The sequence below is a fragment of the Drosophila biarmipes genome, chromosome 3R (assembly GCF_025231255.1).
Source record: "Drosophila biarmipes strain raj3 chromosome 3R, RU_DBia_V1.1, whole genome shotgun sequence".
Classification (NCBI taxonomy): Eukaryota; Metazoa; Arthropoda; class Insecta; order Diptera; family Drosophilidae; genus Drosophila; species Drosophila biarmipes.
This window is the reverse complement of record NC_066616.1, coordinates 28,101,382-28,127,260: the sequence shown is the minus strand read 5'-3', so window position 1 is coordinate 28,127,260 and position 25,879 is coordinate 28,101,382. Positions and strand designations below refer to the sequence as shown.

General features: G+C 43.7%; 1 protein-coding gene and 2 non-coding genes across 3 annotated transcripts; all 3 read right to left on the bottom strand.

The window, feature by feature from the left end:
* Nucleotides 1-277: 277 nt before the first annotated feature.
* On the bottom strand, nt 278-25,640 carry LOC108024388 (protein Skeletor, isoforms B/C). The gene is made up of 13 exons (XM_017094298.3): nt 24,511-25,640; nt 15,111-15,187; nt 14,308-14,459; nt 6,452-6,563; nt 4,741-4,874; nt 4,593-4,677; nt 4,315-4,515; nt 3,750-4,074; nt 3,462-3,676; nt 3,135-3,406; nt 2,902-3,032; nt 2,677-2,840; nt 278-2,619 (listed from the first exon to the last, which is right to left on the bottom strand). The coding sequence occupies exons 1-13, from the start codon at nt 24,716-24,718 to the stop codon at nt 2,458-2,460; spliced, it is 2,238 nt and encodes a 745-aa protein (XP_016949787.1). The 5' UTR covers nt 24,719-25,640; the 3' UTR covers nt 278-2,457.
* Nucleotides 17,073-17,237, bottom strand: LOC122817813 (U1 spliceosomal RNA). Its single transcript, XR_006367384.1, has one exon. It is a non-coding gene; the product is annotated as a U1 spliceosomal RNA (small nuclear RNA).
* LOC122817834 (U1 spliceosomal RNA) lies at nt 18,512-18,676 on the bottom strand. Its single transcript, XR_006367405.1, has one exon. It is a non-coding gene; the product is annotated as a U1 spliceosomal RNA (small nuclear RNA).
* Nucleotides 25,641-25,879: the final 239 nt, after the last annotated feature.

Below are 25,879 nucleotides of genomic sequence, written 5' to 3'. Positions count from 1 at the left end.
GATAATAAATATGAAGCTATCTTTAAGAGTTAATTATAGATTCAAGATAAACTATCTGTAAGTAGGCATTCTTTGGAGGTATCTTGCAGTAATGTAGTGGTAAAGTATCTCAATTTATTTGGTAGCCAGTATTGATGATCGTGAAACTACCATTTAAAAAATACCATATGTAAAAGATAGGCTATATCCGTAAATAGGTAAGATGTATTGTATCCCATTCCCAACGCAATTATGTAAAAATATAGTCATCCCCCACATAGAAACACAAAACAACCAATTCATTTCGGAAATTTATTTGTAGAATATTTGTTTTTGATCTTTCTTACGCCCTTCGCCTATTTTCTGCTTGAGAAGCTTCTTATTATTGACATCAATCTTTCAATTCTCTACCATTTACTTGTACTGGCCCATATTTCATGGCAAGCTATTGTCAATCGGTTTTGTTTCTGCGGGATCTGTGGCGATCTATTAACATTTAAAAGTGGATTAGTTTTCTCTTCTCGCCCTCTTAGCCTGCGACTCATGCATATCTATTTATTAAATTGGAGATTTGAATGCAAGTTGCTTTTGATTTTCGTTTTGTTTTTATTATTTTTAATGAAAGTACTTCGTTTAGGTAATGCAGAAAAATGTTGCTATCTAAGTACGAGATGTTAAGTTATAATCGACATGGAAATTTTTATGTTGGGATATTCTTTGAAAGTAATATTCTTGCCTTTTGTTTAATGTAAATATGTATATGTATGTACTTCAATTGAATATAAAGGTGTGAATTTATTTATAAATCGTTTCGTTTGGTTACCATTTTCATTTGTTTCGATTTCGGTTTCTTTTGTTTTTTGGACTCTTGTGCGCTTAGCTGCATTAACTATACAAAAATCAATTTGACCTATAAGCCTGCTCCAGACCCTGTCAAATTTCAATATCAAAACTCACCATAGTTATATGTTATGGATCCCTACACTTTTCTGCGTCTCTTCTCGAAAATGTACATTACTACAGCAAAGTGGCCCTTAATACGTAAACTTATAGAGGAAAAGGAAACGCAGGATTCAAAACAACAGAAACTTAACAAACATTAGTGTCCAATAGTTTTTATACATTTATACTTTTAGGAAAAGTTATTTCTCTTATGTAAATTAGCTCATTTAATGTGGATCTCTTAGCCCTGGCTATAAAGTTAATTGTTCTGAATTGGTTTTAGCTTGCACCAGGCCATTGTCCAAAATGAATGCAAACAACTATCAAAAAGATTTACCATACATGCATATTTATCAGTTTATAATATTACATATTCAATATCTTGTCAAATATTTCTCAAGTATCTAGCATATTTATTTGTCCGCCTCTTATTGTCGTACATCTTAGTTGTGTGTCGCTCGGCCTCGCTTACCATTATAAACACATCGCTTATTGTAAACATGCACGAATATATATATATCATGCTTATATAAAAACACCAATTATGCAAATATAGTTAAAAAAGTTACAAGAAAACCATCTGATAACAAAAACTTCACCCCGTCCAGAGGGGGATTCTCGCATGCCATTCTAATTGTGTGCGGCGTGTGATTTACATTTCATCTAATATCGTTACAAGAAGCACCACAGTAGTCAGTAGCATTAAATAACATAGTTCTCTTATTTGTCTTTAGTTCCTTAGTACATTCAAAGTGTGTAAAAGTATGGTATTGTCTGCGAAACATTCTCAAAACTCACAAATCGGTAGATATTATTGTCATACAAATTGCCTCCGTACTCTGCCTGCCCTTCCTACGTCCATATAATTCTTATTGTACATTGTCTCTGGGCTTCAGTTGCAGCCCATTTACATAATTAATGTATTATTTATCTTTATTGTCGCAGTGTCGCGTTATTATTGTCGGCTTACGTTTTCATCGAACCGCATATTAAACATGATGCTGTATCTACATGCCTGTGTGTAGGTTTCGTAGTAGTTGCTAGAAAAATTACAATTTTACTGTACTAGAGATGTAGATGTATAAGTAAATTTAATAAGTATACATGTAAAAAAGTAGAATTCCATACTCGTAAATGTACAAAAAGTTCTCGCTGCCTAGCCACAAAAATCTACTGCCAACAACCGATCAAGTTCCGGCTATATATATGGCTCAACCACCCGTTCTACGCCCCCACGCATGCACACACAATTTCAACAGTTTTACATCTTACGAATTATTGTCAAGATATGTTTTTCAGATGATATTAGCCTGGTTGTGAAAGTCGCCAAGTGGCCCAAAACCTCCGACAGACGGGTCCCAGGCAGCTTGGTGTCAGTGTGAAATCATAAATTCGTATCGAGAAGATGGAAATGCTGTAAACTTGGGCGGGATATGTTGATGGTAATGGGGATATGTATAGGTCTGGATATGCGCTCAGATCCCGGGACCTCGTCTGTCGAACACTTTGTCTAGAAATCTAGATTTATTGGCACTATCAGGCAAGTACGTGGCCTCCAGAAAGCAGGCTTGTCGCTACCAGGCTAAAAACTATGGAAATTCCATATAAAAGAAGGTGAAGACTGCCGGGCATCGATGCCCTGGAGGCGCCCATGTCCACGACGTTTATTTTCCAGCCCAGATTATTATGTGTAAAGCACTGGAAGAGGATGTTGGGATTAGCTACTTATAAATGTACTTATGTTTCACCACTCACCTGATAGTAAAGTTCATCTGGCGCATTCATGGGAACTGTCCAATTGAGGTAACCAGGCTCGCCATCGTCGCACTTAAAGACAAGGGTTTTCATGTACTCCTCGAATGTTTCGATTTCCGCTGATCTGTCAATGGTCTGGTGCTCCCATTCGCAATAACGACCGGCTTTTGCAACGAGGAATATACTGTTTGATATAGACCTTATAGGGATATTATAAATTCTTACCTGCTGTCGGAACAGCATTGCCATCCTCATCGTATTCCACCCCAGCATAGGCCTTTTGCTTTCGCGCCTCTAGACCCAGCTTCTGACCCAGTCCACCCTCCGGAGAGTCCGTGATGTAGAACGGATGGAATCTAGATTAAAACAGATTAGATAATTAATTAACATTAATAAGAAATTACAAATAAGTGTTAATGCTATAAATGTATCTACGTATTATCATCTAATATTTTTACCTGGCTGGCTGACCCGGATCGTTGCCGCCCTCGACGATGAACTCGTAAGTCTGGCCACGCTCCACGGTAATCTCAGGGATCAGCAGATCGTTCACATACCAGGCAATGCCCCACGAGGGCACCTTGGTAATGGCGGTGTATCCCCGCTTGCCGCCCGTGGGTCCAATGCTGGCACGGAACTTCCTGACGCCTTCGATTTTGCGCGTGGGCCATGGCTTGGGTCCGCTCTCGTCCTTCACATCGTACAGTGAACTCTTGCAGGCGTGGTCGTTCTGGAATATCCATTCTTGTAATACCTATATCTATTTATCCGGTAGTAAACCCTACCCTCGCTGAGAAGTTGATGCGAATGTCGTCCTGGTTGTGGTCACTGGCGGTGTGCGAGTGGGCATTGGCCTCCTTCCGGGCATTCAGTGGTCCTATGGCGGCTATCACCGAGACCTCGCGATCGATGGGAATGGGAGCATCATAGATGGCTTCATTGGGCTGCAGGAGACGCTTATAGCGAATGCTGGTCACGCCATTCTTTCTATCTCCGCTCACTAAAGGAAATTCGATTAATGCGGTTCAGAAAGCCAATTCTAAAAACTAAAATCCCCCATATATTTTACTTACACACAATAACATCGTTGCGACCTCCAATCCTTTCATCCGGACAAGCGCCCCGCTGACCATCGCACTGGGACAGATCCGAGATGAAGTAGTCCTCCGCCCGGAACACACGGGCAGTGGTGTCGTAGAAGGCCACCACCACATCGGACTGGGACATCTGCGGTCGGCCATTCGCTCCGGACAGTCCGAAGGCCATGTACTGATCCTCGGTGATGCGTCCGAAGAGTTCCACCTGCAGATACTCGCCCTGGAGCTCCCACTTCACCTGCAGCTTGTTCGGCAGGATCTCGCGGCAATTGCTGTACACTGGCCGTGGAGTCGTGGTGGTCTGAAAGGGATCAAGGGGGCACAATCAGTGGGATGTGTTCTTTTCGTTGCAGCTGGGGCATGCATGAGGCTAAGTCTAGTACTCACGGGTGAATACCACCATGAAGGCTAATGCGGCGCGCATAAGTCAAAGAGATATACATTATGAGTTGTGTGCAAATGAGCAAATGCTAGCTTATGTAAGGGGGCAATGTTCCGGAACTAACTGGGCAGTATATCCGATGGGGGGCATCGCACTTACCGTGATCTTGGTCTGGCCCAAGGCTGGCGGCACGTCCAGATCCCTGGGGATGTAGACATGCCCGAAGTTGTGCCGGTACTCCACACACCACACGGCCAGCCAGTCGATGTCGTAGACGGTCAGGCTTCCAGGCAGCTGGATCTCGATGTCCTCTCCTTGATAGCCGCGCAAGGGCTCCAGGGAACCGCTCTCATTGGGCACCTAGGGGCGGAGTAAAAAATGCATTTATTATTAATATTTAATATGATATTAAAGAACCTCTATCTCAGGTAACCTACCTTGATGCCCATGATGTTGGGTTCGCTGCCATTGCCCACCCAGAAGTAGGCATCGGGTCCAGCTCCATCGTAGTGCAGGTTGGGTCTAAGAAATGAAGAATAATCATAAGTAATATATTTCAAAAGCTAAAGCCCAAGCTAATCTCACATGTAGAAGGTCTTGGCATCCAGAACACTGATGTTGCTGGAACGCAGCCCGTGGGCCAGTCGCTTGAACTCGGGCAGCACCCGTGGCTTGGGCACATCCAGATTGTTTGGTATGAACACCTCTCCAAAATCAACCTGAAACGTGGGTTAAGGTCAATGAGCGAGACTACTTGGGCATATGATTAAAGGTTTCAGGCACAGCTTGCGTTTTTCCTCTGATAGTTTAGGCGTGGCTGCGGTGTTTTTTTCCAATCTCTACATAATATATGAACTTTCTACATCACATATCAGCTGGGGTGAACACACTTTACATTGTTGCAATTTAAGAGCAGTTGTTGCCCAAGAAAGCAAACGAATATTGAGTACTCTTTAAGCACAGATAAAGTATTTTCAAGCAAAAGGATTTTCACTCACTGTTCTAGTTAAATATTTAAAAATCTTAGCCTTTAATATGCTTTAAATTCATCTATAATTATATTTTCTAGCTACTAAATCTATATGGTGTTGTCCACTTATAACACAATCTTCACAGCCTTTATTACCCTTATTAAGTAAATTAAATTCTCATACTAATACCTCGCCTATCCTTAATTTATAGACAGCTTGGAAGGGTGTATCTCAGATTCTACATGTGCATTCTACGCGTTGCGTGTCTACATTCGACGCGGCTCTAAGTAAGCAAACAAGCGCTTTGTTGTTGTATACCCAAAACATTTGTACATAATGTGTGTTTATGTATGCCTCCATGTGGGGGCCACCCCTACCCGAGCGCCCGGCCCCCACCCAGGGCAAAAAATCGGGCATGCGCGCTCAAAACTCCACAAACAACGCTCGCACACAGATACAAACTAACCCCAATCCGGGTGCCGCTGTGTGGGTGTGCGGCAGGCAGCCCCCAAGAAGTTTTTTGGCTGTCAGTCAATGGAAGGCAGCGTACACCCACACACACACACCGCCGCGGGAGGCAGCAGCACCCTGTACGCCACACAGATACACACGAGCCCCATCGCTGTGAGTATCTGTGTGCGGTGGGGGCTGGTCTGCCCCTGTGTGTGTGTGTGTGTGTGTTTATATGCAACCACTTGAGTTAATCAAAAATGTCTGCTGTAATTTATTTTACTACGGCCGCCATCTTTTATTCGACCCTGCCCTGGCCCCCGTCGCCAAGCCCGATTCCAATTTGGGGAATTTATCTGGAAATGCACTTGTACTCCGCTGCCTGCAGAAAAAGGGGGAAAACTTAAACAAAAGTAATTTTCGCCCGACCAAGGAAAACATAATTGTCGGTGGACGGTGGACGGTGGCCGCTGGACGATGGCATTTGCATATCCAGCACTGTAATTAAAATCTAAAACTCTAATGAAAACAAAGTTCCAGTCGGCTGACCCACATTACGGACTGCACACTGCACAAAGGGATTATTTGCCTTTTACTCGGCACATCCTTAATTTACTCTTAGGCAAACGAGCGCCTTCCTTTTTATCTTTCGAAAAGCTATTAAGACCATAATCGATGGCTTGAAAGGCTTGAGATCCTTGTGCAGCTGCAGTTGAATTACAAAAATGTAATTACAAAAAAGGCTAAGTACACACACATAATAAATCTGGGAGGATGGCGCGTGCCAGCCGCAGGGAAAAAATGGTTATTATACTATGGCCTGGGATTGGGATGGATGGAAAGGAAGTGGAGGAAGAGCCAGGACTCGGACTCACCGTGAAGCGTCTGCACCACACTGACAGCCATCGAATGTCCTTAATCCTTTTGCCCATGGGTAAGCGCAGTATGATGTCCGTTCGGTTGTGCGCCTGCAGGATGGGGGGATCCCTGCGGGTGGTTCCAAAAGAGAAGGATGTTGAGATACAGAGTTAAATGGGGCCCAGAGCATACTGAACTATGGGACTGTGGAGTGGAGATGGTGTTTGGTTCTCGAGCCAAAGGCAGAACAAAACAAGATATCACCAATCTTTAAAATTATATGTAATCTCAACTATACTTTTGAAAACGGTCAAGATAAAGAACTTTTTAAAACACTTATTAACAAAGATTGAAAAGATACGCTACACCGTAAAATACCTTTCAGCTGTAAGCATTTAAATAAAAGTATCACATCCAAAAGATTCACATTTGAAAGATTAAATAAAAACCTTTATTTACGATTCAAAGATTTAAAATAACATTTTTATTGACTTTATAAAATACTGAAGGTAGCTGAATACATTAATTAACCATTTTTAAAACTTAATTTAAAGTACTCTACACTCCGAACCGTTTTCTCTCCGCTTGTTAAACTAAAAGTATTTTTTTAGCTTAAAATTTGTAACTGTATGCCAACTTTTAAGTCTCCCCTTAGTATAATCATCAGGCATTACCTTATTAGATACTTAATTAAACGAAATCCAACGGATTTCCTGGCCGGCCCACAAAATGTCAGCAGCTCGTCCAAAGAGGTAACGCCTCCGAGTTCCACCTTTATTACCCGCCTGTGCGAACATAGGGCTTAAAGCAAAACCAGGCGGAAAATGCAACAGATCGGACCCTGGCCCCGATGCCGGAACATAAAATATGTTGTTTGAATGCACGCAGCGCGACTTCGTGTCATTAAAATTAAAGCAAAAACCAAACAAGCGACGACAAAACCAAAAACATTTCTCATTTTCGCATACTCGCATTATTTATGAGGCGAGTGCTGATGAAGATTTATGGCTAATGCAGCGAACCGAGGCATTACACACGCCTCGTGCCCCCGTTTGCTCCTTCCTCCGATGGGAGCTGCATTGTTGGGTGGCAATATCCATAGTTCATTGCATATGTGGCCACGTTTTTCCAGCGACTTTAAGCCCCAGCCAATTAGCGACTTTTTTAGGCTTCGTTCTCAGAGCTTCATTAGTTTTTGTGAAAAAAACAACACCGTTCAATTTATTTTTATCGAATATGGTATAGTTTTGCAATCTAAAAAGATTGTTATTTGTATAATCCCCTGTATAATTTAATATCTCTTTCCAGAATGGCATTGGAATTAGGATAAATCCGTAGCCGGGCTTTCCTGGGCTTCCATAACCATGTGGTCTTAGCGATGATTACACATCCATTACTGCAGTTACTGCATCTCATTTCACTTGCGAACGAAGCCGAAGCCCCGGGGCATATTAATAATCGACTTGAAGTCTAAGTATGCCAATCCCAAGGGGGCTGAACAGTCAGCGAGTGTTTGCCCAGATGAATCTGTATCTGTTGTCGCTGCTGGCAGAGTCATATATTCGATATCCTTGGCGGGGATGGGTGGCGCGAGAGATACACTGGGGCTCCTTGAGGGCGGTGCAGGATCGATATATCCCGAAAGTGGGACAAGTGTCAGAGGCGGCGAGTCAATCAGTCAGTGGGGCGGTTAGCCAGCCACTCGGGCGGAAAGGTCGACGTCTAATGAATGTCGAGCGGAGGCCACGCAATGCGCATTGGACACGGCTAAGCACTTAGCCCTGGCACCCTTGAAATGACACATTGACAGAGGTCCAAGAAGCTGCTTCAGAACCAGAAAATCAGAGCCATAAGCAGCAACAGTTGCAGCCCTCTAATGAGCCAAAACAAATTGAATGGCTCTGTGTCAACAGTGCATCAAATGTATCTGCTGGAATTTGTCTCCAGTTTTCCTCGAACTCTGTTTGCCTTCGATTCCCAGTTCCATTACAGCTTCCGCCTGGCAAATATGTTTGTTGCTCTATTTGATTTGCTTGTCCTCCCACTCGGCCAGGACCTCTCCGCTCGACATTTATTGATGCACTCAGGCTGGGTTTAGTTTCGGTTTCGGGTATATGGTATTGCCTTTGTGCTGGGCCCTTTTCCACTCATCGATTTTATTTTATTTGCCCTCGTTCGGCTGGTTGAACAGCACCACACATACAGGGGCATATGTACCTAAGCCCCTGTGCACTTTCACCCAATTAGTTAGAATATAGATTCTGATTCAAATTCAGATTCAAAGTCCGATTCGGGCGTCTTTTCATGAGTGCTCTCCCATTGACTAAGACCAAGCTGGCCAACTTGTTGCTCGCTGCTGACTGGCACTTTGCATTCCCGCTCGATAAACAAAACGCACGACAATCGGGGGCATTTCGCAGACAATAAAACGCGCCAACTCAGCAGAAAGCCACCCAATCACCCGAGCATCCAACCATCCAGCAACCCCATCTCCGGCGGTTCCAGAAACCCCTGCACACAGGGCAACCACCACCGAAAATATTCTAAAATTATTATGAATATTTCATGTTTCCGTGACGAAGCGCCGACGCCAAGCCAACGCCCCCGCTTTGTGCTTTGCGGGTGACAGGCCGCCCCTTAGACTGATGAGTCCCGGTCCCCGGCTCGACTACTCAATTAAATTTATATTAAAGCCCGGTGGTCGGGGGCATTAATCACGCCAACAACAATAATAATTAGTACGCGCGGAGAGATGGGTGCGGAAAGATGTCCCCTAACGAGCTGCTGGAAATCTAGTTAGCAGTAGTGGAGGGGAATATTACAGCATAAAATGCTATAATAATAAAGGAGTTTTCTGTTAGCTCAGCAAAAAACTAAAAACCTTTATAGGTAAGGAGTGTGCTTAGGTATTTGAAAGAGAAATCTGAAATTAAGCTGAAGTATTTTTAATATTATATTTTTTTATAAGCATTTGTAAGCATTCAAATTAGAAAATAAACCAGAAAGTTTCTTTTATAAAGTGTTAAGTTCCCTAAAAAGCTATTTTATTTACTTAAACCATTTTATTGTGAACTACTGTACTTATATTTTTGTGTGAATATTTAGATTATGTATTATATTATTTGTAATTTTTTTGTAAGTAAAAGCGTTAGATTTCAACCTATGTATGTTAATATTTTTTGCTTGTATCTTTATGATATTTATGAAATTTAAAAGAGAAAATTAGTTCAGAAAGTTCCTGTTCCCTAGTTTGGAATCTTATAAGTTATATATTTTATCATACAAGTCTGTTTAATATTTTTAAATAATTTTCAAATATTTATTTTTAGTCATACTTGCAATAAAAGGAGTTCTGTAACATCTTACTAAACTAGAGTTGGGTTTTTATCATATATCCTAGCCCCTCGAAGCCTTCTTTCAAACTTCAACTTCGATTCTCTTTAAATGGATTGAAGTGAGTGTATTTGAAAGTATCCCAAACAATCCCCATGAACAGCGAGCCAGCAAGGTGTGAAAAGCGTTGCCTACTTGTGAGCGCACCGAGGGTGAAGTGACAGCAACAGGCGCAACTACTTGAGGGCTGAGGGCTGAGGCTGGAAACGTGCTTTGTAAGAGGGAGAGCCAGGGAACAAGGGCAACCGAGGGTTAAGTTGGGTGCCGAATGAGTCCGCCAACTTTCCGCCGCTTAATCGAGTTAAAGGCAGCGGGCGAAATCAGTCGACAGCCAAAACAGTTGTTCGTGTTGCGGCTGCGCTGTCAGCGTTGATTAACCCAACGGAGGATGATCCGGGACGGTGGGTGGAGTGGTGAATGGGCACTGGTGGGTTAAACAACGAAGGACGAAACTAAAACTTCATTTTGCTACTTTGCATGCAGCAAATTTTAATGAAATCTGCATAAATCAGCGTTAAGCGAAAAGGCAAGCGCCAAGGTGGAGCGAAAAGGGGGTTCTCTGCTGCAGATGCAAATGAGCAACAGCCACGGCAGGGGGGGAGGAGGTGGGCTGGATTGTGGGTGGTGGGTGTTGTGTACAGGACAAGGCAACGGCGTCATCCTCATTGTCATGGCAACGGGCGTTAATCAGCGCGGCGTCGCCTTTATGCTTCTCAAAAAATTCTAATTTAATTACTTATGCTCGATGCATCCATTGTGACACATTCTCCACCCCAAGCCACCCACTCCGCCCATCAACCCACCGCGGGGGGAGGTAAAGCGAGCGTGAACACAAAAAGAAGTGAGCAGCACAAAAAACTGAGGGGCACTGAAAGAATAAACAAAACGATGGTCTCTTTACATAATATGTAAACCCTTATGGGTCAAAGGAAAAATATTATAAATTGCATCAAAAAAGTAATAGAAATAAAGTAAAGCTTAAGAAAATATAACATTTTTATGATTTTAGAAGAGAAAATTGTTATAAAAGGTTTTTTTTTTTAAGTTATATTATTATGTTAATGAAATAGTATTATGTTGATGTTCTGATCTTTCTGTTTTTTAAACAATAATGGTATACCATCCTAAGATATAATTGTTAATTTAATACTTTCCAATCTTAGAATTACTTTAAAGCCCCCTTAAAATAAATATTCGTGCAAGTTTGACAGGAAAATTGTATCCGTAGCTGGCTTTTCTATTTTTTAAGGACAACTAAAAGCAGTTCTACACTTTTAGGAACATACTTTTGAGTACTTTTTCTGAGTGCCAAGCCCCACACTGATGCAGCAGGATTGGCAGCCCTTCAACTTCGCCTGCCAGAAGCAGTTGGGATAATTAACGCTGATTGGCCTGCCCGAGGAGCTTAGCAAGAAGCCAGTTTTAGGGCTGTCACTTGCCATGCCGCGCCGCCTTTTCCCCCCGGAGGATGAGCCCGGTGGCGGGACGAGCTGCGGCAGAGCCTCTGCCAATGCCAATCAGTTGCATTTATCAATTATCGCTCGGCGACGTCAGGCCACACCGCGCACATACATCCATAAAAATCATTAGACATAATAAACGCGCGCAATTTGTTGGCTCAAATGCATGCGATTGCGATAGCAGCGGTGTGCCACATAATACAGCAATCATCATCGTGCTGACACCAGTCCGCCCACCCGCCGCCGACCTTCAGGCACCCAGCAACCACCGCCCATCCCACCCAGTCCACCCCTCAGAAGGTGCATGGGACACCCGGTGGTATGGGTAATGTGTCTGAAAGCGTAAAAGCGTGCAATCGCTACGGCGTTCCGGGCTTCCAGCTCCTCCGCCTCCTTCGCAGGAACCCCATACTCGCGGCACAGTGTTGCTCTTTGTCGGAGGAAGGACAGGAAGGACGACGGAGGACCAAGGACGACGACGAGCGGCGGCGGCGGCGGGGGAAATGGAAATGGAGGCGATGGCATCGTTGTACATTGAACTAATAAAGCCCGGCACGTGGCATCAACAATGAAACGCATTAAAGTCGATTACAATATGAATGCCCGGGTTTTGGGCCATGGATTCGCCCTGGTTGGTGTTCTTCTGCCATGGTTTTCAGTCCGCCAGCCAACGCGGAACGTACTTTACCATAACACCACACATCATCATCAAACGATTTCTCGAGCGCGAAACCGCGCCGAGCATTTGAGAGTTTCGAATGGGGAAATCCAGTGCGTAAACATCCTCAGGTTTTCTTTTTGGCCGCGTGATTTGGCATTGGAAGTGGTTAAGGGGCGCTTTTGGGGTCGCCGGATTGTGGGGCTCTCCGGGGGCTGTGGAGCCCGGAGACTGCGCAGTGGGGAGTGGTATCCGCTTCTCGGGAAGCGGAATCGCTTATGCCCCGCACGATGCGCGCTGTTATTTTTGGGCCTGCGGAAATATTTTGCCAAAGATTGGATATGCAGAAATCCAGCCAACATTAGGGAGGGTAAAGTGTTTTAGTTCACTCAAAAAAATACTTTATAAGGTTTTGTCATATAAGAATACTGAAGTTTTTAACAACATTTAATTTAAGAACCTTTTACATAAGTTTGATATATTTTTTTTATTGATTTAATAAAATTGACGTATATAAGGACTTTTGTACTGTATCTGTATCTTTTTTTCGACTTAAAAAAACAGTTTTTTAGCTGGCAAAATGCAACCAAAGGTCGGAACTTGCAATGTCATACCTTGTTTTTCTCGTAGTTTAATTTCCAATAAATTTGCACTAAAACCTAGAAATTTTGTATTTTGACCATTTTTTGGAAAAATTCGTGATGTCACCCCTTATAAAAAATGCAAAAATTGGTCAAAATATAAATTTTCCAGAAATTGATTGCAATTAATAGCAGTGGTTGTCAGCTGATCAAAACACTCACTCTTTTAGCTGTACGCCTTGTTTTGCCTTAACTACGATTGAAAAACCGATCAAATTTATAGCATTTTTGAGAAAAAATCTAAGTCTTTTTTCCACCCTAAAAAACAGTGTTTTGGCTGGCATATTCCAATTAATGGTCAGAATACGGCGTGACATACCTCGTTGAGTTTGTATTTTAATTTAAAATCCATTGGCATGCAAACCTAACAATGTTTGATTTTTAACATTTTCTTCAAAAATTTGTGATGTCTTATAAAAAAAGCAAAAATGGGTCAAAAAATAAATTTCCAATAAAGTGATTGCGATTGATAGCAGAGGCGGCAAGCTGATCAAATCACTTACTCTTTTAGCTGTACGTCAAAATTTGGGTAAATTATGCTTGAATAACCCTAAAAAATATAGGTGTTTTTGACTAAAATCTGAATACTTTTTTCCAGTCATTCCCATAAAGTGATGGGGACATAAGTATAAGTAAAATGCTGCCTAAAACAGAAGAAAAGAAGCCCACTTTACACTTGAAATGTTTTTTTTTTTTCTTAAAAGCATGAGGCTTAGGATCCTTGGCATTCGGGAACTTAAAGAAAGGTCCACCCCATTCAGCAGTTAACCCATGAAAACCAAACACGACATTCCCCCAAGGCGCATTTGTGATGCCTGCCATAATGTCAGTGCCAAGTGGAAGGCCACTTCACCTTGTCTTCGGTTTAGGGATCAGGGAATTAGGATGAGGCGCGGGATTAGTTTGCGATAATGAAATATGCAATGCCCGATTTGTGAGCATTCAAATGACGTCAAATTGTGTGCGTGCCTCGGCTGCAACGTGGGGATTAGGCCAAAAGGGGGGAGGCTAGTGGGTGGTGGGGCGGATTTCAGGGATCACAGGGGCGGGACCTGGCTAATACCCGCTTAGTGCGTTCAAGTGGCAGCGCGGGGAGACTGACAAGGTAAATAGTTGAGCGGCTTAACCTTGTGGCGACTCAAAGTAAATAGTAGCTAAAGGCTGGAACTTCGCTATCTCTTAAAACGCCCCCCCTCCCACTTTATCCGCCGCCCTCCGGCCTTCTTTGTTTGCTGTTGTTTTTCGGTGGGCGGTGCGGTGGTCCGCCCACCCCCTCCACATATGACCGCAAATCTAACGTGAAGAAATAAATGAGTTTTTCACATTAGGAGGCAACCAAGCGACACCACCAACTTGGCAACTTGCATAGCCACAAAGGCGCCGGGAAGGCAAAGGAGAACGACAACGAGCACAAATGGCAGGCGAGATGAAAAATGTTTTTTAATTTTTGAAAGTGGTTTCATTGTCAGCCGTGCGTAACGTAAAGTCTGCAAGGATGCGGGGATCCCCACATACAACACATCCACATCCACCCAAAACATTCGCTCACGTTCCGAGGAAATGGCCTGCTGCGCTCGAGTAGCCAGGACATCTCCATCACCATCGCCATCACCATCGCCATCTCCATTTCCATCTCAGACGCGAACAAGGTCCACCCTGACCATCAATGGCCAGCCCCAAAAATGTGTGGAAATGCATGCTCAAGGAGCTGCGATACTCACAGGCCCGTGTACTCCTCCGGATAGGGAATGATGTAGCCCTCGGGACTGGGCCGCTGCGTCTTGCCCACCCAGAAGAAGGCGTCCGGTCCTGTGCCGTCGTACGCAAAGGACTTCACGAACAGCGTCGACTCGTCCACCGCGTAGATTTGACCCTGGGGAGTACATTTTAATGGGTTTTAGTTAAAGGGAACTGGCTTTACCTGAACTAACAGTAAATTATCAAATGATTATAGGTTCTTAAATGGTTCTTCTTCTTGAAAAAGCAACTCTCTCTCAATTTATATTGAAAAAATATTCTTAAAAGTAAAAATTATGATTAAAACCACATTTTTACTTTTCTTATGATGAGTAAGTGCATTAAAAATCGTTTAAGAACATTCTTATATTTTAATAAGGGTCAAGAACACAATACACACAAAATACGAAATATTTGTAGACTATAATTTCGCTTTAAGAAAAGTATAGTAAATCAGAAATACATTTTTGTTTTCATAATATATTCATTTCCTAATTATGTTGTTTCAGAACTTAGTACTCTTTTTTTTGTACACCCATTTCTTACATTTAAATATGGGTTAAAAAAAACCTTCTGACAAACTTATAAAAAAACCTACCCTTAAAATGTTGTAAAGATACTTATTATTACTCATTAAACAATATGATCTATTACTGAATGTGAGATTAAAATGCCCCTTCTACAAAAAACTACATATTAAATTAATAAATAAATTTATGAATAAAATATATTAAAATGTTAAAATGCGTATTTCATGTATATCTAAGTTTGGTTTGACTAAACTCACCTTGATGCCGTGGGCAAAGTTGGTAAAGTCCCCGATGTAGCGGCCGTAGTAGGGCTCCGGTGGGGCTCGTCCGGCGGCTGTGGATGAAAGGAGCGGGTCGGCAGATGGTTAGTCCAGAGCAGATTTAATTGAAACGGGCGGCCAAAAACTAAGTTTTCCACTTCTTTCACAGACACACACAGGGAGGGAGCCTTCAATGCGGTGCACTTTTCAGGTGCTTTTGCTTTTACTTTTGCTTTTGCTGCAATCTCTGCCTGGGATTCATAATCCAGAGGCTCAAGAAAATCGCTGGACACGGACAAAGAGCGAAGCCTGCCTTGCAAATTAATTCTCAGACGAAAGAACTTTGCCATACAAAAAGTTGCCGCCCAATGCGGCGCCTCCAACCAGCCAACTGGGGATGTGGAAAAGGATGCGGATGGATGTGCCTCTGCCAGTGGAGGATGATGATTACGATGATGACTATGACGAACTGGGGCTCTGTTTGCCAAACTCTTGACAAGTCCCCGGGGGAGTTGTTGCCTGGCATGCCTTTCCCTCTGGGATTGCGCCATGAAATTGATTGAAAACCATGAAATATATTGAAATTCAATGCTAAGCCCGACTTGCCAGCCGGCTAAACAATGCAAATGTATGCCAAAATGTTTAAAAAGCACAGAAACAGACAGCCTCCCGCTAGGATAGGTGTCAGAGGTGGTTGCAATTTCAGTTTGTTTCTGGCTTGTCGATGCGATATTAAATCCCAGTGCCGTAAGCTGCTGCTGCTCTCCACCCCCACAATCGTTGCCAGGGGGCCAGGGGATTCCCCCAGAATGTCTCAATTGCTGGCGGAGATGATGAGGATGGTCCATGGTATACATGGTAGCCAGGACGACGGCGGCAACAAAAGCGTAATATGAATTAAATCAACTAATGCGTGCATTAATCTCTGAAGTCCTGGACCCCTTGCAAGCACGTGGCCCCATCGACTATACGTGCTCGAGGATATTTATACAAAGTGATGACGAGCACGTTGACATCCCCCATCCCGGCAAGAGCCCACAGCCCAGAGATGGCCACCGCCTGAGGCTGGCCGGCACACGACCGCCGTTGGTTGTTGTTAATAATGTTTGGCACAGGGGCTGGGGGTTTCGGGTTCCTCGCGGGGAAGGAGGGAACAAATAATACTCAATGCCCATGTCTATCTTTCTGGCTGGCTGAGTGGTTGTGTCTGGGGCGTCCGTCTCCTGATTTCTTCGTCACTGCAGAGCCGATAAGATTTCTCGCAGGCGATAAAAAAGGAAACGAAACGAGGCGAAACGTAGAGGTTGCCAAGCAGATGGCTTTATTTTTGACTTGTTGCCAGGTTCTAGCCGATAAAATTGATTGGCAACGCACGGCACAGCCTCATCGACCCACATAGCGTTCTTTTTTCTCCCGTACTTCCAGTCACTTTGTCAATTGAATTCATGACGCACAGACCAAGCCAAGGGATGCCGGAGACAATAAACGCCTTTAATCCACTAATGCCCGGCCGGAAAGGATCGCAGACACATAAGCCCTATAAATTAACGGGTTGCCAGGGATACTTAGCAGGACATCCCCCTCTGGCTCTCAGCGCCCCTGCCCAAAACCCGAATCTGCATATAACCGTGAAATCGGAAAGGGTTGTGTCCGCCAATCCCACCCCCGCGGCTGCATGCCTAATCCCATCTCCAAGCCGCTCGACAAGTGCCTTTGGTGGGTGGGTCACCACTGAGAGCGTAACCACAGGCAACCAGTGCATTCTGTATCTGATTTTGGAGGTAGCGAGTGCCCGAGCGACCGAGAGGATGGCCAAATGATTGACTTTCAGTTCAGGCCAAATATTTGCACTAAGCAGTTGCTGCTGATGGAACAACAAAATCAGCAAAGGGGATTATATTGTTTCACATAAGATAGGGTTCTCTTTAAGATCAAAAGATATCCACATGTATTGATAATGTCGGGACGGCGCGAACGCCATTCCCGGCTACCAAAAATAACACGCACGAGCTATTCACATTAGGAATAATCGCAGAGTTCAGCTCGGCCGGGGTGCAATGGTCAAGCCTCGCTCCGGAGGAACTGCCTTGGTGATCACAGTTGACCTCTACGCCAGGTAAGTATGCCTTCGCCAGCTCTCACCCAAGGGTTCCCTGGGCAAAGTGCCAGAACTGTTTGGGAATCACAGGCTCGCTTTGAGCTCTAGGGGAAAAGTAGGCTCTTCCAACCACTAGCTGACAAATTCAGGTGAACCGGATACGGAAATAATGTTATTAGAACTGCCGGCTGAATAATCATCATATTCATTCCCTTATTTACCCAGCGCGACATCAAAGGAACAAACGATAATTAAATTCACACTAATCTGCCCGTAATTTATTTTATCACATGCCCATCTTCGACTTTGACGTCGTCATCAGCATCAGGAGCGACCTCATCAGCCCCATCCTCATACTCGTCCCCGTTCGGGGGTTCATTTTGGGTCTGAGATCCTGCACCACGCACGCACGACCAGGACACACGAAATTCCAAATCAAATTTTCATTTACTTCCGAAATGGAGTCTTCTCCGGGGGCGAGGGAGAGGGAGAGGGAGAGGGAAGGACGGCAGGCAGGTCGTCCTGCCGCCGCCGAAGGACTCATTGGTTGGCGGGCCAACCTCATTAAAGCTCGGAAATATTCCGCCCCTGGAATGTTGTGCCCTGCTCCGCCGACAGGGGATGCTGCTGGTACATCTGTATTTGTCTTTGCCAGGGTGTGCATCCCCCGAGTTCGGGTATGTGGATGGCAAATCGAATAAAATTTAGCTGACTCAATAAAAATCAAAAAGCGTTAATGCTAACGATATGACTTTAACCTGAAACCGAGTAAATTGTTGCTTGTGTCAAAGCCCAGGGAGTGGGGGGACGACGCCCGACCCTCGGCTTCCCGTTTCCATCGTCCTTCGCCGCGTGAATCTGGGCGGAAAGTCGGCAGGATATGGCAACTGGAAGCAATATTGCAACGTAATCTGACAGCGACAATTTTTTGCCGAGCTCGGAACTCGGACGGAGCGACTCCTTTCTTGGCAGCGGAAACTTGGCAGGGCAGCGAGAGCGTTTAATAAATGATGATAAATAAATAAGAAGCGCGAAAAGGAGGCTGGACGGTGGCGGCCAAGGAGCTCAAACCGAACGAAGGCTGTTAATGGATGGGAGTGCCGAAACCCATTCCAAGGAGAACCCACACGCACACACCTCCTCTGCCAATGATCGATGATGGAGGAGAAGCCAAAAGGGCCTTGGAAGTCGGACAACATTTGTTTAAATTACCTCCGCTTCTAGGCCATGATAGATATCCAACAATTCAATTAGCAACTTATCACTACTGTAGTATATCTATCTAATATTTATTAACCATGTCGGGACGGCGCGAACGCCATTCCCGGCTACCAAAAATTACACGCACGAGTTATTCACATTAGGAATAATCGCAGAGGTCAGCTCAGCCGAGGTGCAATGGCCAAGCCTCGCTCCGGAGGAACCGCCTTCGTGATCACGGTTGACCTCTACGCCAGGTAAGTATGCCTTCCTCCGCTCTGCAGCAGGGTTTCCATGCCGGAGAAGCTAGAACCAGTTCGGAATTATAAGTGGCATCGAGACGGGGAACCTTTTTTTGGTCTTTAGTAGGCTATGCTCATAACCAGGGATTATAAACACCCAGGTAGCTGGCTTATTTTTAACATGTATACATATATCTCTCCAGTTCTTGGTATTACCAACTGAAATTTATTATGCTTGACCCAGATAAAAAGGGAACTTAACAGTTTTTTGGAATCAGACTGAAATATTTGGGAAGGGATGCCTTACCTGTGCCACACAGCACCAAAGTAATAATCAAATTCAACCTTTTTCTTTTAAAAAAGGCATTCTTCTATGCCAGAATGGGACTAGTTTAAAATACAAATTCTTAACAAATTTTCGCATTAAAAAATGTATCTTTAAAGTTAATGTTTAATAAGTAAATGATACAGATATGTGAACACAAATGTTAGCCCAGGCTGCTCCTTTAGCTCTCTCTTCACTCTTTCTATTCTAAGACAAGTCAAAGGACTTAAGTAGCGTTTAGTAAGTTAGAAGGTATAGAATAATTCTTAAACTGCTATTATAACTATCACAATTCATGGCTTATGTCGGTCTCTCTTCAGAGGAACCGCCTCGTAATCACGGTTGAGTATGCCTTCCACACCGCTTCCGGAAGGGTTCTAGAAGGTGTTCCGCAGGAAGGTATACAGCCAGCGGTGTGTATATAGATTCTTCCACCTGAAGCCCTTGATATTGGCATGGGTCCGGTCATCCTCCCCAGTAATTTGTTTAAAGACTTTAATCCCGGCGTCCCGTGGCGCGCTATCTGCTCCCGGCTGAGGCCACCACTCCCGGGGGATTCGGGTGCCACCCGCTGCGACAGCCACCGCCCCCGTCTTAGAAGGAGGCGTGGCCGCTCAGCTGGAAATCAGCGCAACTCGCATTTGTATTTATTTCAATTTTATGACTTCATGTTAGCCGAAACCTAGCCACAAACGAAATGAAACTCAAATATGTACACAAAGTTTCAATGTGGCTGCGGAGCTGGAGGATTTGCAGGATTGTGATTGTGGCGCTGCCTGGCAAGCAATGTGTAAATCCAGCGCGGAGATTAGAACATTTTGCGCGGCAACATCACAGAGAATTATGCGGCTCACAGTGGGTGTTTTGGGGCGGCGGCTGCGAAGGTGGGCGTGGCAGCCCACCCACACCCACAAGGACCTCGCCCCCTCTCGCTCTATCCATCCATCTGTTTCGTCCCGGTGGTGGTTTCATATGGGGAACCACAGAGGCCGCTCCCCCACTTGTGCCCACTTAATACCTCAGTCCGCAGTGCTTTGCCGGCAATAACAACAGGAGGAGGCAGTGCAGCAACAGGAGGAATCGCTTCTTCGGCGGCACGCTTGAGCTAATTTAATCGCTGCAAATTGCTCGACAATCTGCCCGGCATTAGAGCGGCTCCACTCACGTGAGACTCGAGCACCCCCGCGGCTGCGGGATGGTATACTATATCATATACACGTCGGGTGTTATGGGGGGTGCGAGGGTGTGAGAGTAGCTGGTGTGAATTAGATTACATTGCCATGGCAGCGGGACCCCAAAAAAGAAGTTTGTGGACTGCAAACAAGCGATAAGCTTGTCAAAAACTGCACTTTTCCAGTTCCGCACAAATCTCTATCGCACAGAACGAAGTTTAGTAAACACAAATTGGTCAGCCAATTCAAAGCAAGACGGTATTTCGCTGTGACTGGTGAACAGACCAAGATTTTCTGAGTTTTGCAATTTATTTGTAAAGTGTTTGATTTTAATTTTGTGATTTTTACTAGAAAAAAATATTATTTTTAAAATTTATATTGCTTACTTGAAAAAAATGTATTGATTATTAAGCTAATTTGTCAGAATGTAATATACTATATCCTACTCACTGCAAATTGTTTTGGAACTTCAAAAACTACATATAAAAATTTCAAAAATCACTGTGTTTCTCTAAGAATGAAACCTCATATTAACTATAGATTCTTTTTAAATTATAAAACTGATATGTCAAGATAAGTTATTTCTCAAAATCGTGATTTGTCCATTTAAAAAATAAACCCGAAAGTAGTAGTAGAAGGTTTTTGAAAATAATATAACAAATTTTTTAAAAGATAGTTATTTTATTGTAAAGTTTTAAAACGAGCTTTTATGTTAAGGTATATTATTTTCCCTGTGCATTAATCCCACTCCCTGCTGTAGTTCAATCCTAATTCCCCACTCCACTCATCATGTTCAATACGCAATGACATTCGAAAGCGGAAAGGGAAAGGGAAAGGAAGTGGGGTGATGTAAGCGCAGCATTGCACAACCAAATCAGTTTGATATTTTCGCTGTTATGGCTGTGGTCTGTCGCTGTTCGTGGTTGGCCCACTGCACCGCCTCCACCCACCACCCACCGCCACCGCCCACAGCGGACAATTGGACTCAATGAACCGCACCACCGCCGCTCCAACCGCCAACTTCAATAAGCCAGCGGAAAGTTACCAAAATGGCAAGGCAAAAGTGCAGGCCAACGACGTTTAATTGGCCACCGCATGCCCCATATGGGGGATTACGAAGATCCCCATCGAAAACGGGGCCGATTCGCATAGAAAACTGGCAGCGTGGGAGGTTGGCTATTCACCTCGCAGGCAGAGTGGCATAGAAAACCGAGTTAGGGCCTCAGATATGACAGATATCTTCTATATCCAACCGCCAATTTTGGAAACCTTTGGTACCAAGAAGGTATAACCATTTGGAGCCGGAACTGGCTCAAAAACAAAGTGAAAACCAAAGCCGTCGTTAAATGGAATTTAATGATGGTGCTTTGTACACTTATTCTATGTGCTCAAGTCCCATGACACTCTAAGTAAATGATCGTTTTTCTAGTAGAATGAAAAGTGTTAAACGCAATGACTATAAAAATAATAGTACTTTTTTGCTTCCCAGAGCTTGGCATCATTATCAACCGGATGCTTACTCATAAGCTCCCCTCTTTTAATGATCAATAAAATGTAGATACTACATACAAAGCTTTTTTGACTAACTAAAATACAATTAATTTAGTTTCTAAACAGCAAATTAAATCGTAGATACTTGTATACTTAAATACCAAATAAAAGATCTTCCATAATATGCCCAAGCTCAGATCAAAACAGGAAAAAATTACCTTTTTTTGACACCAAGAAAAATGGGGATACTTTTTGGGAGCTCTGGTATATGTTTAACACTTTGAGTTCTTTGTAGGTTAACATAATGACAGTTCATTGGAACATAATTAAAATAAATACTCTTTTAAAAAACCTCTTGACCTGAAATGATGTATGATTTACCCAACAAATTTAACCCTGTTTGCTTAACTGATTATTTTGTTAAATAAATACGTGCCTTAGGCTTTTAAAAGCCCGCTCCTTTGTGCAACGTTAACCCACTAACCCAGCTTCCTGCACTTAAACAGTCCTCTGAATTTATCACGCATCCAATTTCTGTGGAAAAACTCGTTTTTTTTTTAGTTTAGTTAGTGGTAACTGGAATCGCATGCGTAAGTCAAGACACGCGCTTTTTAACTGCCATTCGACGGCGACACACTTTCGTTTTTCAGCCGGCCGAGTTAATTTACATTGACGGCAAGTCGAGCGTTCCATTGCTGCATCATTTTCATTTTTCATTTTTATTTTCGATTTTTCCCTCTCGGTTTTTGTGAGCTGGAACTCGGTTGCGCAAGAGGGCCGCAAGTGTGAGACTGGGGCGACAAGATTGCCGCCGACTCACTTCTGTTTGTGTGTTACTTTTGCGGCCAAGTCGGCGGCTGTATCTGGGCACCGTGCAGGCCAAGTACAGAGCTATGAGGCTCCTCGGGTCCGTCAACCGGTTTCCATCCACAGCCACATTACACCAGGCCATGCTCGATTTTTGGCAGTTCCTCTCGGTCCCAGCGATATGAATGATTTAGTTCGCTTGCGGTTCATTGGCCCCTCTAATGCCTTATCGCGATGTTTTGCATAATGCGAAGAGTAATTTTTGGCCATAAATTAGAATTTCCTGGGCCGGCGACAGTTGGCCGAATTTATAAGCGGGTGTCAAGCGCGCCAAATGAATCGAAAGGAAAGTTGCCCATTAGTCAGCGAGATAAGGCCAAAGAGCAGAAATTTAAACGGTTTCGGGGTAATTGGTAGTTCCAGCTCACAATGGCTTAAGTCTTGGTAGCACCTCCCACCGAACTCCATTCCCACACTCAAAAAGGTAGTAACTAGTAGCCGAGTTTCCATATTTTTTTTTTTGCGTGACAGGTTCATTGAACCCCACTGACATTGCGTCACCGCCCGGCAAAGCTCGACCATCTAACTATGGCAATTAAGTAGTCATAGCCAAAGTGTGTAAAATAATATGCAAAACAAAGGGCATGCCTTGATTTAAAGTCCCTCATTTACCTAATGTATTCACACGACTATAAATTGGGGGGGAAGACAACAAAGTTGGTGTGAAGAGCTGGAAAAGTATGCCTATGACTTTATGTTTATGTGGAATTTGCAAGGGGCCTTTATGATCTTGAGTGTGACGATTGTTGGCCTAGATCGTGAAGGCGTGAAATGTACATATATTCCAGAAATTAATTATCTTGAACGGCGACAATTGCTGTAATGGTAGTCTTTGTGCTCTGAAAAACGTGTGTCACATTTATCTCTTTGATCATATAGCAACGAAGATAATAGCAAATAAATAACTAAAGTCATGGCCTTGAGCAGAGGCTTACTATTGAAACCTCCTGCTAAGTACCCCGTATAATAAATCATTCAAACATTTTTCTTCAAATTTAATTGCTGGTCTCGTGATGGGTGCTAATAGCTTGTACAGGCATTTGTTTTTCAGCTATACGTTAGGGTTTTTAATGGCCCTTAACAACTCATGAGGTATGAAAATGACGCATCAATTTAGATATTATTTTTGCTTCGAAAGTCATTAAATGTACATCATAGCCGCAGGCTCTAATCATGTGCGATACATTCGCCCAGCCTCAATTGAGATGGGGCAACTTTCGAGGCCTTTGAGGAGCCGTGAAAAAAGGGCTCTTGAATTAATTGAGGTTTCGTTAGGTACTCACTCCCAGCCCAGTTGCCTAAGGCCAAATTCGTCCTACTTGTGACTTGGCGTTGGCATTTATTGAGACATCGGATTGACTGGCAGACAAACCACAAGTCAGCATTTATCTCGGCATTCTTAACCGAAGGCAGCAGAAAAAGCGAAAGTATGTTGCACGCAGCCTCGTCAATAAATTGCACAATACCCAATACACACTTCCTTACACAAAAATAGGTCTTTCTGATCTACGGAGTATAAAGCTTTGAAGCTACTTGATATTCATGAATAAATGTACACGTCTTATTATGAATAATTTAAAGTAGATAAAATAAAGTAGATAAAGTAGATAGATTTAAAGAAGATACCAAAATGTATGTATAAATTGGACAATACTCAATACACAAATAGCTCTTTATGAAAAAATGAGTTTTGAAGCTACTTGATATTCATGAAAAAATGTACGTCTCATTTTGAATAATTTAAAGTAGATACCTAATAAAAATGTATCTCATAGTGATAGGTACGAAAACAAGTACCTTTTCTTATGAGTTTGTTGTCTTAAAATATTAATAGAATTAGAAAATCGCATGCATAGGTATTATATGTCCAATCCCTGTTTCTTTAAGGCTTTAAGCTTCAGTCCCTAGTATTTTGACCGCTGCTGTCTGGTGGCACCCGCACACGCATACACACGCACACCGAAGGACGCCCACAGGACACACGGACGGGGCACTCACTCACCTTGACAGACGCGGCACTGCAGGAGCGCTGCAACAGCGGCCACCACCGCCAACTGCGACCATGTGGCGATGGTTAATCCTCGTGCAGTCGGCGGCCTCGTCCTGGTCCTGGTCGCCGCCGCCGCTGCTGCTGGGGCTTCAGCTTGTCCCTGACGACGCGTTTTCCACGAGGTGGTTTCCCTGACCAACCTGCTCGCTTTCCTCCACATTTTCGGCTGAGCGATTGAAACAATAGGCGGAATCAAAGCAAATAGAATTTCACCAACTTCTTAATTTCCCGGCTCTCCCTGGCTTTTCCGGGTGGTGCTGCTGCCACGGGTGCTGTAGTGCTGCTTCCCGGGAGCCTGCGCTTGCGTGCGTGGGCGAAGAGGCCCGGATTCCGGGGACAGGTGCTTTCCGGCGGGGGCGGGGCTCAGGTGGGCGTTCAGAAGTCCGCGCTTTGTGATTCTGTTTCAGATTAAAATCTCCTTTATTTCTGGTGGGTTTTCCTTAAAGTCGACGAAAACTTGGTGTAGTAAGCCGCAGTCCTGGCAGAAGTCCTCGTTTCGAGGTCTCAAACTCCCCTATATACACACATTCCTTCAGTATGTACTGCCTTTCGGTTGGTTATTTTTTGTGTTTTAACTGGTAACTTTAAGTTGCATAACATTTGCTTCCTTTGCAATTCCAATAATTATTATCTTCGCTTAACTCACTTACGAATTTCTTATAGAAATTTCTCTAAATTATTGCACAATTTTCACATTAGCATTTATTGTAGTGGCTTAAAACGCGATTCACTTTGAGCAAATCCTGCTAATCGCTTCGATTTAATTGATTGCGTTAAATAAACGGTGTAAAAAGAAACGAAAATGTTTTATTTCGGGCTAGGCCCATGCTGGTTTTAACGCGTTTTCAGTGCGCGCACTGTTTTTATTTGTTTTTACATGGAGGGAAAACTTGAATTGGTAAACGAATAGTTGTTGCTCGGAGCACGGGATCAGGTGCAGTTGTGGGACTTGGTCGAGTGTTCGGCTTGGTGCATCCTTTTTCGCTGTGCAGATTTGTTCAGCGCCAAAGTGGAGGAAAGTGATGCGGGAAAAGCGTTACGCGCGTCAGGGCGAATCGAGTCGAGCTTCGGACTTAGTGTGACCGCTCGGCGGCGATGTGGCTGCAGGCGGGGCCCCGAAAGATACCGTTGGCCGCTGGAAAAAATACCAAAAAGGTTTTTAGTTGCGAAATATACCGCAAGGCAGTGGCGCTTGCAAGGGGGGTGTATCGCACCATTATTAATAACAAACTAACAAAATTATTACCAACTTAAACCACTCTTAAGCCTAAGCCTTTCAATTGCTTATCATTTACATAGAATTTCGATAACAATATAATCA